The 16,569-nt window shown below is 47.7% G+C and overlaps 2 protein-coding genes across 3 annotated transcripts in view; one reads left to right on the forward strand and one right to left on the reverse strand.

The window, feature by feature from the left end:
• The window catches only part of LOC8036679 (cyclin-I), a 29,177-nt gene extending 18,316 nt beyond the window's left edge, over positions 1-10,861 (forward strand). The window contains exons 1-8 of one of the 2 annotated variants that reach the window (XM_042289907.1): positions 1,282-1,666; positions 3,151-3,292; positions 3,968-4,102; positions 4,903-4,977; positions 5,081-5,221; positions 5,563-5,793; positions 8,103-8,231; positions 9,354-10,861. In XM_042289907.1, coding sequence (XP_042145841.1) covers positions 3,188-3,292; positions 3,968-4,102; positions 4,903-4,977; positions 5,081-5,221; positions 5,563-5,793; positions 8,103-8,231; positions 9,354-9,503 — 966 coding nt within the window. In that variant the 5' untranslated portion in view covers positions 1,282-1,666; positions 3,151-3,187 and the 3' untranslated portion in view covers positions 9,504-10,861. Of the gene's footprint in view, positions 1-1,281; positions 1,667-3,150; positions 3,293-3,967; positions 4,103-4,902; positions 4,978-5,080; positions 5,222-5,562; positions 5,794-8,102; positions 8,232-9,353 lie in introns of those variants that run through there. The other variant, XM_042289906.1, reaches the window with a different exon arrangement.
• A 3,400-nt stretch (positions 10,862-14,261) lies between these two features.
• LOC8036675 (peroxynitrite isomerase THAP4) lies at positions 14,262-16,546 on the reverse strand. The gene is made up of 2 exons (XM_002411955.5): positions 16,358-16,546; positions 14,262-15,905 (listed from the first exon to the last, which is right to left on the reverse strand). The coding sequence occupies exons 1-2, from the start codon at positions 16,420-16,422 to the stop codon at positions 14,702-14,704; spliced, it is 1,269 nt and encodes a 422-aa protein (XP_002412000.3). The 5' UTR covers positions 16,423-16,546; the 3' UTR covers positions 14,262-14,701.
• Positions 16,547-16,569: the final 23 nt, after the last annotated feature.

Genomic DNA, 16,569 nt, shown 5'->3' on the forward strand with positions numbered 1-16,569 from the left:
ATCGGAAGTGAGTCAGTTTCAACGGGCGACTTGTCTCTCAGTTGTAGATGAGCAATTTAGCCAGTGCAGTACAACCGTTAGCCTAGCTGGGAACGTGCACCGCAGTGTAGTTATACACGACCGCACGCCGGTACGATGTTCATCCAGATCGAAACGGGCTGGGGTGGGGATTGAACCCAAGATTCCTGGGTTCTGTTGCGCGAGTTTTGGCTTTACATGCTCCGAGTTGGTGTGCGCCACCGATCCCCTTAGGTAACATAGCGTATGACAAATCTTGCGTACAATATGTAATTTTGACATGAATTGTTATCCGCAGACTGACATACTTGCAGACACGTGAGAAATCTGGGGCACGCTTCAAAACACACCGACGCTGTTTTCCCTTTCCCCGTTTTTTTCGTGCAATTTGTTTTCTTCTGAACTGCGCTTTCGCTCGCTGCACCTGTGATGTCCCAGAAGCGCCGAAGCTAGACCCCCGCACACTTTGCCGACAGCCCTGAGTGAACAAACCAGCCAACGCATCTCCGTTGCGAAAGTCTCCAACGAGTCTCGTCCGCTCAAGGTCATTTTTCTCTTCGTGCGGCTATGGTGCGGCTAGCCTTGAAAAGGTATTCGATAGATTTCGCTCTCCTTGCAACTGAAAAACAAGAACAAAAAAATCCGTATCCATGTAATTTTTACCCCCGGAGAGGATTTCCCCGTGTTTTACAAAAAAAAAATAACCATGACTCAGCGCGCCGCTTTTTCGAGGATATTGAGTCTAAAGGTTTCTTCACGTCGTAAAATGAGTAAAATAACAGCAAAGCAAATGGGAAGCGAAAACGTTTGTTGAGCTCAAGAGCGTGCATGAAAAAGGGGCTTCAGTTAGCTGTCTGACGCAAGCGTTTGTGCTCGAAAAAGGGTTCATGAACGCCGCGTGCGAACGGTCGTTCGTATCTCGAAACGTTCCTCAGGGATGATGACCCAGTCCGCTTCGACAGGAATTTAGATGAGGTAAAGAGAGCTGTAATCCCACAGCGTTTTATCGGCCATCAACCGATCGTTAGCTCGAGCTTTTGTTTCCGCGACGTCCGGTTGCTTCCAAAGCGAGCCCGCATTCCCCGCTACTCGCCTACGTGCGCCGTGCGCTTCGAGAAGCTCCCATCAGCAGCGTCGGCTGTAGCAGCGCGAGCGCCGCAGCGCCGCAGCGCCAGGCCCAGGCTGGGAGCGCTCCCTCCGCTCATTGACGTCACGGACGTCACTATGACGCCAACTGCGCCGCCGCGCTCACTCCGCGAGGCGCGGTGAAAAGTAGCCCCCGACGTTTCGCTTCCCCGTTCGAAATTTACGTCAGATTTTCTTTATATATCAACTCGCCCGTGATTGTAAGATTAATTGGTGGCAGCACGTCTTCGAACTGTGAGGTCTACAAGCAGACAATTTAGAATCGTAGGTCGGCGGAAGGACACAATTAATCAATCTACCTTCTCAGCTGTTTACCAACAGCGCTTCGCCCGCTTCGCTTCTTCAGTCATCTGACGGGAATTCGCTTGTGCAGCTGTATCTTAATTATGCTCGGCTTTTTATAGCAATTTTTCGTTTTTAACTTAGAAGTAAACTCTGCTTCCATTCACCCATCGAACATATGCTGGACGAGAGGACATCTTTGGCTCGACCCAAGTCCGAGGTAACGTAGCGAGGCTCGCTCGCGAGTCGCTCCTCGGAGCACTGGCTATTGTTTCCAACTCTTCAAACGACCTCCTCCATTTGATGCGCTCAGCTGTAGATATACGCCTCGTATTAGGTAGGATCTTTGCTTGCACCCAGTGCTGATCTGTTTAATCTCGCATTGGACAGCGTAGAATAAACAAGAAAGCATCGAACGTGGCCGACTATGGAGGAAAATTGCCCTTTTTGACCTTTGCTCGGCGAACGGTCGTGCTAGGCCGAGCACGGACGTACGGTGTCCTTAGCATCTCACGGTTGTTATGTCTGGCGGCAGGCGGCTCTGATCCTGTTTATCGGAGCCGTGCGGTCAGATTTCTCGTCTCTTAAAAAGACGAAAACTATTTCGGTGTTCGAATTGCCGGAGTCGGGGGTGCCACCGGATCGCTCGATTGTGTGGATCGGTCGGTGGTTGTGAGCTTGCTTGTAATCCGCATCCTAGTCTTTCCGCGACTCATGTAACGCGCCTTTGTAGTTGCAGACTTGGGAAATGCGAGTATGTTTCATGCAGGGGTCTCGGCAAATGCAGCTGCCGAAACGTCGCGTAGCGCTTGACGACAGAGTGGGTGTGGCCATCTTGGCCGTTCGCAGAATTCAAAAAAGCGTAACCGCCGCCCTACGTAACATGAAAAAAAAAAAAAAAAAAGAGTAAGAAAAAAACACTCACAAATGATTTTTTTATGTATATATAACCTTTTTTCTTTTTTTCCTCTGCGGACGAACTTTAGTTTTCGCCCGCAAACTAAATAAACACACATTCGGCCTGTAAAAAAAAAAAAAAATAATAATTAATGATGAAGGTTTTGCCTAATTAAAAATTCTGCGCCGTTGTTAATTCAGCTCCACAGTCGTCCTCGCGAGTCGGCCATTTTCACTAAGCAGTGTTGCAATCTCCGACTCGGACGATGCTGTTGCATCATGCTTCAGCGGGCACGGCTATACAGCCGCTTCTGTTTGGTCATCTGAAAGCATCGCACGTCTACGGAGGCCTTTTTCATAAGTAGCCGCACCGGAGCAGTCCCCCTGCCTATTTGCACCAACCTTGCTCCCGATTTCCGCAGACATTAAGCGGAAAGTAAATACCCCCCGCTTTTAGCTTCTTTAGTTAGCCATCAGTCAGGGGCAGATTCAGAAGTGGTGTCCGGATGCCCTGACCCCCCTTTTGAATTCTGCATGTGTAAAAATTTAGGGCGTGGACACGGGAAGGGAAAGGGGGGGGGGGGGGGGGGGGGTCTTAAACACATACGCTGACCAACACCTGACCCCCCCTCCCCCCCTCAAGAAATACCTGCGTCCGCCCCTGGCCATCAGATACTTCTTGCAGACGAAAAATGCTTCTAGATATGCGGCTAATATCGGACAGCCTCTTTTGCTGTTTGTGTGTTTGCCGGTGACGTCGAAAAAGTGGTCGGTTGATAATCTGTTTCGTGCACGTGTACTCTGCAGTTTGAAGCGGGTACGGTTCATCAGCGGTTCAGCTGCCATGACGATGCGGGAGGCCCTGACTGCGGACTCTGCCATTGCGCTGGTCCAGCAGTACCTCAGGAAGGAGAAGCTGCATTGGCAACCCTGCAAGTACTCCCTGCAGGTAAGCCTTAGCTGCTGTCCTGCGGCTTCAAACTAACCATAAAACAAGCCGATAAAAGCCATTGTTCAATCCAGGAGACGGTGGAGCGCGCACCACACTGCAGGAGCAGTCGGCGTGCCTCGGAAAAAAAAGGGGGGGGGGGGGGGGGTTGTGGTTAATACACAAATGCTCTTTAAAATCTTTTTTTATTATATATATAAATAAATAAATAAATAAATAAAAAAACTGAGAAGAAAAAAACCCTTAGTGAAAAACAGCAACAACGGACGATTTAATCTTCGACGTTTCGGCTGGAGTCCGGCCTTCGTCAGGAAGACTATATATATATATATATATATTGGTTTTAATATGGAGAGTGCGGCCCTCACACAAGTGTGGCCCGTACACGCAATTATGCGGTATGTACTTATGGAAAAGAAGCCTTTATATAATTTAATACGAAACCCGAATGACTGAAGTGTTGTCAAGGTACTCTGGAAGATGCGGAAGCATGAAGGGAGCTGTAGCGTAATCTTCCAGACATTAGAGGGCAAGTGCGGCACTATCGGGCTCGCTCTTGTCAGCCTTGTTTTTGCCTGCAATGAAGGTGGTCTTATCACTTATCAGCAGAAATGAGAGCTTTGATTGTAGAGCTTTGCTTTACCTTTTCCTTTTTTTCTTTTCTTTTTGTCTCAGGGGGACGAGATTACCTCTGTCCAAAGGAACCACACGGTGAAGTGGTTGACTGTGATCAGCCGGTACCTGAAGTTTACTCCTGAGACGCTCTTCCTCTCAGTCACCCTCATGGACGAGTTCCTCCGCTTGGTTAGGGTAAGTGCCAGCTTGGTGAATTTGTTATCGTCGGCACTATGGCATGATACCAGCATAATGCTGTTTGCAATGGCCCCTGTGTGCGTTGTTTGCAGAAGTGGTGACCCTTGCCATCAGAAACAGCATACTTTGGGGCGTGTTGTTTGAAGCTAGGTTTGGCTCTCTTTGAAAAGTTTGAAATCTCCAAAAGGGGGTAACTTTGTTGATGTCATGCAGGTTTCATCATCCTCATCATTTATTGGGAGATTTGTTCCCCCTTGTATGGCGTCCAGTTACAGGTAGTTTGTTAAGAGATTTATTGTCTTACCTGTAATGTTTAGGGTCAATTTAAGACTAAACAAAATGCAAAGATTTCCAACTTCACATTATATACTGTATGGTGATCTTACATAGAGCCTCTTGCAAGTTTGCAAAATTTTACAAACTAAAGAACCCGGTTGGTTATATATTATAGCGACTTAAGTTACAAGGTTTTAATAAATCTAATTCTGATTGTGCTTCTACTAGTGTGATTGTGCATTATTCCTTGTGCGAATTCATTTCGAATCATGAGTTACAGGTATCGAAGCCTTTTTAAATTCCTTCCTGGAGAGATTCTTAAGTGTGAAGTGGATAGGCTTGAATTTTAATCAGAAAACCGGGCATTGCCATAAACTATAACATTGGGCGTTCACAAACTCAGCGACTCCTACAAGGGATGTTCATTAGTGCCACTCCCCTACCTAGATAGGAATGCTCTTGTTAACCATGGTACCATTGACATATCTTAATTTGTTTTTCCACACCTGACGTTGTTGCAGGCACGACCCAAGTACCTGAAATGCATCGCCATTTCGTGCTTCTACCTGGCATCCAAGATAATTGAAGAAGACGAGGTGAGTGTCGGAAACAAGCGAATGGCCGCAGTTTTCTGCAGGAACTAGCCTCCCGACCTTCTTTTATCTGACTGGCGCGTTTTGTCTACTCCAACTGTTGCAGGTGGTTCCACATATCAAAGATCTGATCACTAACAGCAACTGCAACTTTAGTGTGTCCGAAATTACGCGCATGGAGGCAGTGATTCTCAAGAAACTCAAGTGGGACCTGTGCCGGGCCACCGCACTGGACTTCCTTCACGGGGTGAGTTCAGTGTTTTTCTTAAATGACTACTTTTCTATGGGATCGGGGAGCAATGGCCACTGGCCACGGTTGTGATTAACCAGAAAGTGCCGTCTACTACAGTTGCCTATGGCTACACTTGCCACTGGTCGCAATTGTGGCTGGCCACAGTTGCCATCTGCTTCAGTTGCCGTCGGCCACAGTTGCAACTGGTCGCCAGTGCCATTAGCCACAGTTGCGTTGACCACAGTTGTGATCGGCCGCTTCTGCCACTGGCTATAGCCTCCACTGGCCTGAAGTGTCATGGCACACAACCTCCAGATTTGTTCTTGACCATGCCTAATGTGTCTTGTGCCTTGCAGTTCCACGCCCTACTGGTGCTGAACAGGGGCCTGTTCCTGCCGGACCAGTCCGCGGAGCAGCTAGCTGCCCTCGGTCCGCTGCTGGAGACGAAGCTGGAGATCTGCCTGGACCAAAACTCGCTGCTGGCCACGAGACCGTCCACGGTGGCACTGGCTCTCGTGAGCCTTGAGCTGGAGACGTGGACTCGCAACTGGTTCGTCATCACCATTGCACTGCAGAGGCTGGCCCAGGTGAGGACCCACGCCATTCTCGGACTGCGGAGGAAGCCCCGTAACCGTTGAGGCCTTTGGACCGATTGAAGAAACCATCCGCCTCAAAGCATTTTATTTTGCACATGTACATACAGATGCCGTAGCCATGGACAATGAGAACCAATTTCAGTCGATTCAACACGGTCTGGGTCCCGATGCTTGACAAATGGTGACGGAGATGCAGAAAAAATGTCAACGTATATACAGAAAAGATGCTCATTGAATGGTTTACATATATAAGAATATATATTATACAAAGAGCTAGGAGGTACAGTGATTTGCTATCTGAACTAAAAATGTCAATGCTGTCTATGCAACCTATATTGAGTAAATATTCTTTTGTAGCGTGCAGCTATTCACCGTGAAGTTGCCAACATACACCTGCCAAAGTATTTTACTATTGGGAGTCCTGGATGCAGCTCATTTGCAGGAGACCAAACTGTTAAGGGAGGCCAGGGGAGCGATTGCACAGGCTTCCGCAACGAAAGCTGCTGCTTATGGTGCTTGTCCGTTTGGGCAGTAAGCCCCGTACTAACCGACGGTCTGTCGCTTGGGTTCCTAAACAGGGTTCTCGGAAATCGAAGGTTCTTCAGAACACCCCTAAAAGGTTCGCCGAGCTCACGAATTTTCTCTGTTATTTATCTCTCAAAGTGAAACCTCTTCCAGTGTAAACTCTGTTCTTTAAGTTAAGCCATCCACTGAAGTGTAACTATGTCACAAACCCTCCTTACTATTTGCAACTCCAGCCGGCCGCTCACCCTCTCATGAACAAACAAAGAACCACAGGAGCGGGGACTGCGGCAGGGAATGTGTGCCCCGAGGCTGCTGTTACCACTTGGTTTTGGTCGGCACGTTCGTGCATTGTGCAGTTTTAACACAAAAAAAAGCAAGCGCGAGGAATTGTGTTCCGCTTGGGATCAGCGTTTCACAAAAGGACAGGGATGTCTCCTTTCGCTGGGAACTTTTCATAGATAGCATCCGCTGCGTATTTGGGGTCTTGCGGTCGCCAGCTCAATCTGTGCTCATTGTGATGGCGAAAAGGTCCCGCTAGTAGTGGAAAGCTTTTGCGTACGACCTATAAAAAGTCTACTCTTTCTTGAAAGTAGGAGAGAACCGCCTGTGCAATGGTGTGTCGAGCGACAGACATCAGGAATGGGTTTCGCATTTTACGCATCGAAGGGCCGTGACTAGGAATAGTACTGTTTGCCCCAAGCACTTGCAAATGTCTGAGTACACTTACTTGTTTTTGGGTAATTACAGAAACGAATGTGCGCGGAATTTTTAAGTGCATCTCCGTTAGCCAGTTGTTTGTGACGCTTCGAATAACACTGTGCGCGGGTGTAGTACACCAGATATTCGAATATTTCTTTTATAAATGAAAACCCCAAACACATTGATGGCTTTAATAAGCAGTTTTAGCATAGCGTTACCGCAGGTGTGAGCACGGCAGCGCTCCTTGCGCTCGCCGAAAATCCTGCTTCAAAGGTTCAGCCTGGGCGTCTGGTTGCAATGCCACTCCGTACAGTAGCCTGTGGTTGCGCTATGCTAAAACAGCGTGTTAGTAACTGTGGCGCAAGTTCATCACTTGTTGCAATCCACTAAAACCGCGATGGTGTGCAGCGAGTTGGAAGCCTCCGACACAGAGCCCCGAACGCTGCCCTTCCGGAATTCGACAGTTGCCCGCGGCTCTTTCTTAAGAGCTGGTGGCCGGGCACAATGCCACAATATCGTTGTGACCCTCAAACATTTTTTTCTACACACACATTGACGAGGTTGGTGCCCAAAGTGCGGTCGCCCTTCACAAAATTTCGCAAGTTCCACTAAGTTTTTGCAACTTCTCAAAAATTCACACTCTCAGTTTTTTAATGCATCGACATCTCCGTCACCTCTGATATGCTCCTGTCCTGACCGCCTTGAATTTGTAGCCAAGTGAATTAATTTAAGCGCGCTGACCAGCATCGACGAGCTTGCACGAGGAAAATTCTGGAGCATTCTATGCAGAGTGCAAGTTTGTTTGCCTCTTGTGTAAAGGTTGTAGTGACATCAGAATGTCAAGCTTTGATTGGCTCTGATTGGAAAGGATGGTCGGGAGATCTCAGCTTTGGCTGCCTCGAGGCCTACCCACTATCTTTCAGTCGGAGCTAATTAAAGCTTGGTGTTCTGATGTCACCGCAACCCCGCGCAAGAAGCGGTCGAACTTGCGCTCCGCATTCAGCAACACCATCTTGTGCGACGCGTGCGAGGCAAGTTTGGGTTCGCAGCTGAAGATGCGCAATGTGTCTGCTCAGGTCGAGAACTCCGACGTGATCCGGTGCCGTGAGGAGCTGGCATGCATCTTCACGACCGCCCGCACTGCCGTGTCCCGGAAACACAGGCACTCGGACTCGCAGAGCGCTTCGAAGCCGTCCAAGAGAAAGGTAAGGCCAAATGCCTCGCCATACTCCATCTTGCAGACGTCTGCACTGCTGGCGGAGGTAAAGGTGTGAGTGCACGTCTCTGGTCAGCACCACTAAAACCACCAAGTAAGCTGGGCCTGAGAGAAGCGACGTTGCAGTCAACTTGGTGCTGAAAATCATTGTTGCCAGCTGTCTGAAGCTTTAGCTGGAATTAAGGGTTACGCTCTTCAGTCCTCGTTGACTGTTGTGGCTGGTTTGGATTGCTGCTTCAAATTTTGAGCGAGGTGCCGTGTAGCCAGTCCAACGTTGGACTTCGTCGGATAATGGAAATACTTAGGTTGGGAACCTGTTTGCTGCTAAAGCATGTACCAAACTGAAGTCTCATCCGCAGCTCCCGTTGATGGTGTTCCTCCATTGTAGCTGTGAAAACATCTAATTGTCCCCTTGCGACTAGGATTGTGTTTTCAGAGTTTGTTTCTAGGGAAATTTGGAGGGTGTTATTCGGAGTTTATTTTTTGCTGAAAATTTGGGGTTTGTAGGAGTTCATAGTTTTGCTAGGTTCCAAATTTTCTGAAATTCAACGCTCATTTTCCAAAATTCAGAAACAAAAAAAATAAAATCCAGTTATTGTAACCCATCGTCCTGAAGGTGGGCTTGATGAGCTAAACGGCAAACCCCTTTTTTTTTTCTGTAGGTAGAGATTTCAAAAGAAACTGAAGTGGTATTTCCTCAGGACTACTGACCTTGTGTCCTTATAAAATTATTTTAAAAAATTGCCTTGTTTTGCTTTTATTTTGTTTTGACCTGGGAATGCAGAGGTTCGGATGAATCTGAATTGACTGGAAAAGTTACCGGCAAATGTTTTTCGGATTCGTTCGAAAACCCATAATGCCAAAATAATGGCTCCTCTAGATGTATTTATGGGACGTGGCCACAACACACAATTCGTTTGGAACAAAATGGCAGGGTTGTGTGGCGCTCGTCTTTTAGGGCACGCACTCGTTGCATGCTAAAAGACCTCCATAAACGCTGTAGCAATAACGAAGGTTAGGATAACCGGAAGACCTCCCTGCCATTTGAATCCCGTCGGCGACCATAGCTTTGTAGAACATGGGGCATGACGACCTACTCTTTCCCACGCAGATGGATAACATGGACATTGAAGAGATCTACGACAGCATCAAGAAGCTCTACGGCGACGAAGGCGGAGTTGCCGCCACAGGAAGTTTCTGCGGGATGCAACAAGGTCACAGCACTCTCGACATGGCAGGCTTCCCGGTCCACGCCATGTGAAGGTCGTTTGCAGGTCGTCTGCACCGTTGTCAAGGTTGTCCGACTGGAAAGCAACTGCACGCTAGGAACGAGGGTGTGGCATTGAATGGAAGCACGCGCGACGGCAAACACGTCCCCCAGCCCACCTGACCCATCACCTCCGCCAGAAAAACTACCTAGTCTGTCGTCCAAAACGAAGGTGCGCCACGCCTCTGTCGCGACATTTGATTCGTTCTAGTCGCAACGTCGGCCAGTTTTTGGCACTTTGTAGTTCTTGGGTTTTTCTTTTTTTTTTTTTTTTGCGTATACGCAATATGAAACGAGGTTTGCGAAAATTGTGTTGCGTCTGTCCCAAGCCTTGCTTTGTTGGTGGGTGCTGCGAGACTAGACGCCGGAGTTAGGGCACTCCGCTGATATTGTTTTTGTAGTTTTTAAGGCGGCCTCTTTAGATGTCCGCGGTCCGTGTATTTTGTCCCGGTATAAACTTTCGTGCGTGGATGCTTTTTTCTTTCTTTTCAGTTTTTTTTTTGCTTCTTTTTAGTGCAGACGAAATGATGCGAAAGTACAAAGACGAAAAAAAGACTGAAGGAGAGAAAAATGTGCTTTATAAAGAACAAATGTTTTTCTTGTTTTTACTTATTTATAACCTGCAGATGGACAGATGACTGTGTTTTTACCCAAGGCACATTTCTAGGTTTTGCGAGGAAGTGCAGTATTGGGGCGGGTTAAAAAAAATTGTTTTCGTTCCTTGACCTTGGTCATTTTTCGTGCTTTCGAGACATTTGTGCGAAAGAAGAGCAGCCCCAAAAAGAAATTGTCTCTGCGAGTTACGCGTTTCGGAATCCTTCGAACCAGAGCAATAACCGCAACGCTCTTTCCACGTTGTTTTCTCACATTTTGTTACTAATGTGTTCAGCTGGAGTGCCGGGATGGGGGTGTTGGTGGAGATGTTAATAAGCAGGATAGGAAAAGAGAAAAAAAAATGGACGTTGTTGAACAGACGTGGATTTCACCTGCTTTCAGTGTGCAGGCGCTTTCGCCGCTAGCATTTTTATGTTCTTACAAGAGTACAATGAAGAAGAAAAAAAAAAAAAGTGTATAATATGTAAAAAATGTAAAAAAATGTCATAAGCTCAAAAAACCAAAAAAACATTGTAAATGAACTTCATTTTCATCACCCTGCTTTTAGTTCTGCTGGCACACCTAATTTTAGTGAGCTTTTCTTTTTTTTTTTTTTAGTTCCTTTCTGCATGTGTGCCTGTGGTCTTGCATTGATTTTATCTTCCCCAATGAAGCTTGCCTGGTATTAAAAAAAAATACTGGGCCCATCTTTTTCATTTTATTTTTTTCTGTGGCATTAAAATATTTATAAAAAATTATCACTGGCTTTTTGTCTCGTGCTTTATATGTTGGCAACCACTTCCTTGTCGCGAAACTGTCTCAGTTCTACAAGAAAGTAGACAAATCCTGACAACCAGTGGAAGCAGTTTGTAGGCACTCGCTTTGTCATGACGCAGAACTCCGTTACAAATTAGGCAGCCAGTGAACGAATCCCTTCATTGTGCATGGTTGTCAATGGTAGCTTCTCACACCTATACCAGTTTTCACCTCAAGAAAAGCCATTTTTGTACATTGTTCATACGCGGCACGAAGTAGTACTTATGAGATTTCATTGTCGAAGGAAAAGTCTATGCTTTTGGCGTTTGAAACGTGCAAGTCTTAGTAAGATAACATATATATAACCTAAAACTCGCCTGCATATATCTTCATTGTCCACATAAAGGGGGAAATTAGTAATGCTCTGCGAGGAGCCGGACTGGTTTTACTAGTTCTTGAGGTGAAAAAGTACAGTCGGCAAATGTATTGCCACGTGCATTACGGAAATTAATGATTTATAGACCATTCCATTTAGCGCTCTCTGGGCGGCACCATTTTGTTCAACAGCAGCGCCCTCTCCATACATCCGGGAAATTCAGCGGGTTCGTTAGGATAAAACGAGAGAGAGGGCACGCGCCCGACTCCGCTGGCGTTAGTATGTATGATCTCTATGCCGCTAGCAGACAACAAAACAGGAGGTTGCCATTTTCCATCTTTGGGCTGTATCGGCGGGCTGTACGGAACATTGAACTCTCGCTCGTGGCTGCGGTTGTGAAGTGGTTCGCGTTCTTGGAATAGTTATGGCGACTCCAAAATCAGCCTAGAGCACTCTGTTGTTCTACTTCGGTAAATGATCAACTGACATATCTTTCTTCCGTTACTTAAATAGCAGTTGAGTCAGCCGGCAGTACTACCCTCAACTACTGCATGTATTGCGGCAGGAGAGCACGTTTTTATTTATTTCAGACGTCCACTCATGGTTGCTAAAGGCCTACACCAGTACGAACTCTATATAGTAAAAAAGGTACAACCACCGGATTCACTTTTCGCCGGAGAGACCGGCCAGTCTGACAGTTTTCCCTATTTTTTTTTTATTTGCACGCAGATACAGCGCAATTGGACTCTTAGTCTTTTTATCTAGCATAGTAATACACGATAACTGGCATACAAAACTCTGCGCTTGAAATTCCCAAAATGACGCGATTTTAAACAGAGTTTGTACGCCAGCCGGATGCTAGGTACTGCCCACTCGGCGGAGCAGACGACATGCGGGTGAGAGGGGAAGGGGATTTTTTTTCTCTTTACCCTCTCTGCTATGACCCTAATGGATTGGTCTATAGACCAACCGTGTTTACAAACAAGCCCACAATGCCCACACCGGGTCTAGGTGTCGTGCATGCGCACAAACCAGATTCGGATGCGAGGAACCATCTGTACATGCGCACTACTGACAGCAGCGCCAGCGCAGTGGCGTGACGTCGGAGAGTCGAGTTAGTCTATAGACGTTTTCCATAGGAGCGCTGCCATCTTGAATTGTCGTCACTTCCAGTATGGGCGATGACAAAACAGAGAAACGTTTTTAGCCTGCAAGTAGTAAAAAGTAGAGGGGAGCCAAAACGAGAATGTGTGACAGTTAGGCTTATATCCTAAATGTCTTCTATTGGCGTCGTGACGGCAAAGTAATGTTTTCGCCCATACTGGAAGTGACGACAATTCAAGATGGCGGCGCCCTTGTGGAAAAGGTCTATAATGTTCCCCGTCTTTAAGTGGAGGTGTGCACTTTGGATCGTAGGGGTGTTCCACCATTTTTAAATGCTTTCTTGCACGTGTGGTTGTGGTGATGTCTTCCTTGGTCCGAGAAATATTAATTTGTTGTATGGAAGTTTACATGGCGGTAAGTTAAGACTCGAAAGGTGTTGGGTGTTCGATGTTTCTGTCGTAGACGAGAAATTTGGCCATCGCAGCACGACCACTGGGCTGGAGTCTCCAAGCAGGCACCGGGCTGTAGTGATTGATATGCGATGCATGCTGGTACAGTTCTCATACAATTCAAAACTGATGGGTGGAGATCAAACACAGTATCCCTGGCTTCTGCGACGCAAGCTTTTGCTTTGCGTGTTCCAAACTAGATTGCCGTACAACCATTTTGGGCAGTAATTTGGTAAGTACTGTTCGGAGCGTGAAACTATGGCAAGCATCGGAATATCTCAAGAGGGATGTCTCGGACACAAAGGCATTTGCCTTGATGTGGCGTCTTTTATGCTTCCGTTATGTCGCCGTAGTGTATCACACTTCGCCAATGTGCTCACCACATTTCTTTTTATATATCCATTGGCGAGGAAATCAAACTGCAGGGGGCGCTACGTCCAGCTTGTTTTTCCCAGAGTTCTGTGTTCACCAACACAACGTCGTAGGAGGTGCGCTGGATTCTTTACTTACTAGCAGTTTTTCCCGCTGAGCGCGGGGAAAATATTGGGCACGTTTCGTGCCACATTTTTCGCTGTTTCTGCTTTGCCAATTGAACACAAGTACCAGCTGAACGCCGATGAAACATTTGGCTATGTGGGTCGAGCGCTGCGTCACAATGCAAGCGAATAATCTATGTTGTCCTCATTGGTGTAGTTCTCAATTTAGTCACTAGGGGTGCAACGGTTAGATCTTTCCAATACCCCACTCAAGTCACTGAATAGGTTTACAATATTCAGTGACACTAACCCCCCCCCCCCCCAAATGTTAGTTTCCTAAAAAGGAATAGCCACCTGCAGTTAACAATGTTTGTGGGGTTGATGTTTTGCTAATATTGCATAGTGCAAGTCGAGGGAATCTTCCATCGGCACAATATTTTGCAAGTATTAGTATTGTGCCATGCTCTGTAAAATGCCAAGTACCCACTTAAATTAAGAGATGAATCTTTAAAAGCCGGCAGATGTGTGCTTAAGTCAGGGAGCAAAAATGGAGGAGGGACACCGATGGAGTGGACCTTGCCACTTTGCACTGGCATACTTGGTTAGCTAGGTGGGTTCGGAAGCCTGGGTGCTTGATGTGCTTTGTTTAGTTTTTAAGCATTTCAGAAGTAACAGGTCGGCACTCATGGAAACTGAAATGCAGTAGGTGTGATAAAATATTTTTCATACTTTTTCAAATTGAGTTGTTTATATTTGTTTCACTGGGGCAACACATCTGCCACATGCCTTTCCTGTTGCATCCCATGCATCAGCCAGGTTACATTGTGGTTACCTCTGCATTAATGCATGTGTGTAATGACAGAGTTTTTTGCGTAGCTTGCATCACCGTCTACCATTTGCTTGGACTGGGACGAGCATGCTGAAAACAGTTCGCCACACAATATTCGTTGCCCACTTGGAGCAAGTTACACCAATCTGGAGTGGTGGTAGTGGGCCATTTTGGTATGCAGTGCCTTTATTTTTACTTTGCGACAGCATCATCCAGTGCAAGCCGTTGCCGAGATATTTGCCACAGTTGCAGCGTGCCTTTTAAATGTTTCCTTGGGCAAAAAGCGTGTAGCTTTAGGGAAATTGTCTTAGGCCCAAGAGCATTCTTGCATTTTACCTCCCTCTAGATAGGCACATACTAAAAACAAAAGAGCCACTTCGCTTTAGCTTGCACGTTGTCGAGTGTTCAAGGCATTAGTCGTAGAGGGTGCACCTTTATGAGATTGCCTCGTATCGCTATTAATCTCACACTGTTCATAATTTTGAGGGTACAGGTGTGCCTTTACTCCTCCCAGTCTTAAGGCTAGGGGTATGTTGAAATTTGAATATGTTTTCTGTTGAAACAGGCGGGACGAAACTTGTGGCATCTCACTGCCGGCACAACAGCGTTTATTTGGCAACCTTCTCGGCATCTGCGGGTGCTGCATCGCTCCGGCACTTCGCGCTCATCTGGACGAGCCGATGCCGGAGCGAGTTGATCGTCTCTTCGAGGGCGACGATGTTCCGGCACTGGCCTTCGATCACCGTCTTTGCCTTGTTGAACTGCATCGTCAGCTCCTCGTTTTTGGTGCGCTCCCGGGCCAGATCAGCCTGCAACTGTGAAACAGAGGACGCCGAATCGCTGCCCGCCACAACTTTGGCCGGGGAACTTCCTACAACGGCCGAAGATGCCGCCGCCGAAGGTGTCGCGTTCGGCGGATTTCTTTTCGAGATCAGCAAAGATTCTCCAGCCCGAACCGTAACGACTTTCACAGGGGAAGCCGGCTTTTTGGCGACATTTTCGACGACTTCTGGCGCATCCACGTCCGAATCGTAGTCATCCGGAATGTACTCGACCTCCTCTTCGAGATCGGATTCGTGATCGGGTGGAAGCTCGGCTTCTGGCTCGGATTCGGCGTCCGGATCGGCTTCAGAACTGGACTCCGCGCCAACGGGAGGCGGCTGCTCGGCGTGCCGCAGTCGCCGGCTGGACTTTGCAAGGGGGGCGCCCTCTTCGAACTCGCCCGAACGCAGTTTCACTGGTCGACGCTTGAGGCGCGACGGACGCTGCGAAGAAGGACTCGTGCTGAGCGATGTAACGTGGATTATGATTGGTCTCTTCTCCGGTGTTTCCGGTATCGTCTCCTGCGTGCTCGTGACTTTTCGCGTCGGTGGCACGAACTGTCGGGGACCCCTTGCCTCTGGAACGTTACTGCGGGCAGTAGGGCTCGTACCCTTGACGGCAGCCATCTCGGGTTGCCCAACCTCCTTCGAAGCGGGTTTGACCCTCTGCAGGATTGACTTGGCCTTCTCCATGACGACTTTACCGCGCGTTGGGGTGGTCGCTGGAGTCGCTCCAGGTATCTTGGTGAGTAACTCTGGAGCCGTCCGCTTCCTGCCTCTCAGGCTTCGCTTGTTGTGCGTGTGGCTCGAGGGCCTGTTGCGAGTTGGCAAGGCTCCCGGGCGGAGGTAGGACTTCCCGTTGAGGACGTTGAAACAGCGCGGCTCGAAGTGACGCGAACACAGTCGGTGGAATCGTGTGGGCCGCCAATCTTCGCCTTTACCCGTGAAGGCTGACCATTGTACCAAGCACCAGTGATCCCTCGCCGGGAAGCTGGAAATAACGACAGAAATGCGGGGTTATTACTTCGGTTTGTACGCATAAAGGGTTTGCACGAAAGGACGTTGAAAATGAATAACGAACTCGCTCAAGCTTGCACAGTAACGAAAGAAAACGATAAAAAAAAAATGAAGCTACGAAAGGAAAGCTTTAATGGCACGAAGAGAAAACTTTGAAGCTACGAAAATAACATTTTGAAGCTACGAAAAGAACATTTTGAAGCTATGAAAGGAAAAGCTTCGAAGCGCGCAGAGTGCTTAATTTCTTATTTTCTGCGTGTAACTCATTAAACTGCCTGCGGTCGCAAGGCTCATCTTGATTGCCCGCCAGAAACTCCGCCGCATCCCTGTTGCACAAACAAAGCCTCAACATAAACAGACCGAGAAGCGCGATTGGCGCCATTCCGCTAGAAAAGCTACGCTGACTCGAGGTCAACAGGGTCCTACTTGTGGAAGGTGACGTTGCTGCCGTGCTGGTATCGAGTTCTGCAGGCAGCGCAACTCGCTGGCATTTCACATTAGGTGGTCATTGTTGATGACACCTCGGTTCAGCCCCTCACCGACAGCATTAGACAGGCGCCATTTTGAACGCGTGCATCCCGCGCATCCATCACCTTTTCGATCAAGTAGACAAACGCAGAGGAATCATTCAAGTAAGG

Source organism: Ixodes scapularis, unplaced genomic scaffold (assembly GCF_016920785.2).
Source record: "Ixodes scapularis isolate PalLabHiFi unplaced genomic scaffold, ASM1692078v2 PGA_scaffold13__105_contigs__length_92229423, whole genome shotgun sequence".
Lineage (NCBI taxonomy): Eukaryota > Metazoa > Arthropoda > Arachnida > Ixodida > Ixodidae > Ixodes > Ixodes scapularis.

Coding starts and splice junctions, on each gene's coding strand:
- LOC8036675 (XM_002411955.5), bottom strand. CDS start 16,422: ATGCCAGCGAGTTGCGCTGCCTGCAGAACTCGATACCAGCACGGCAGC. Junction 15,906..16,357: donor AGCAACGTCACCTTCCACAA/GTAGGACCCTGT, acceptor CGTTATTTCCAG/CTTCCCGGCGAGGGATCACT.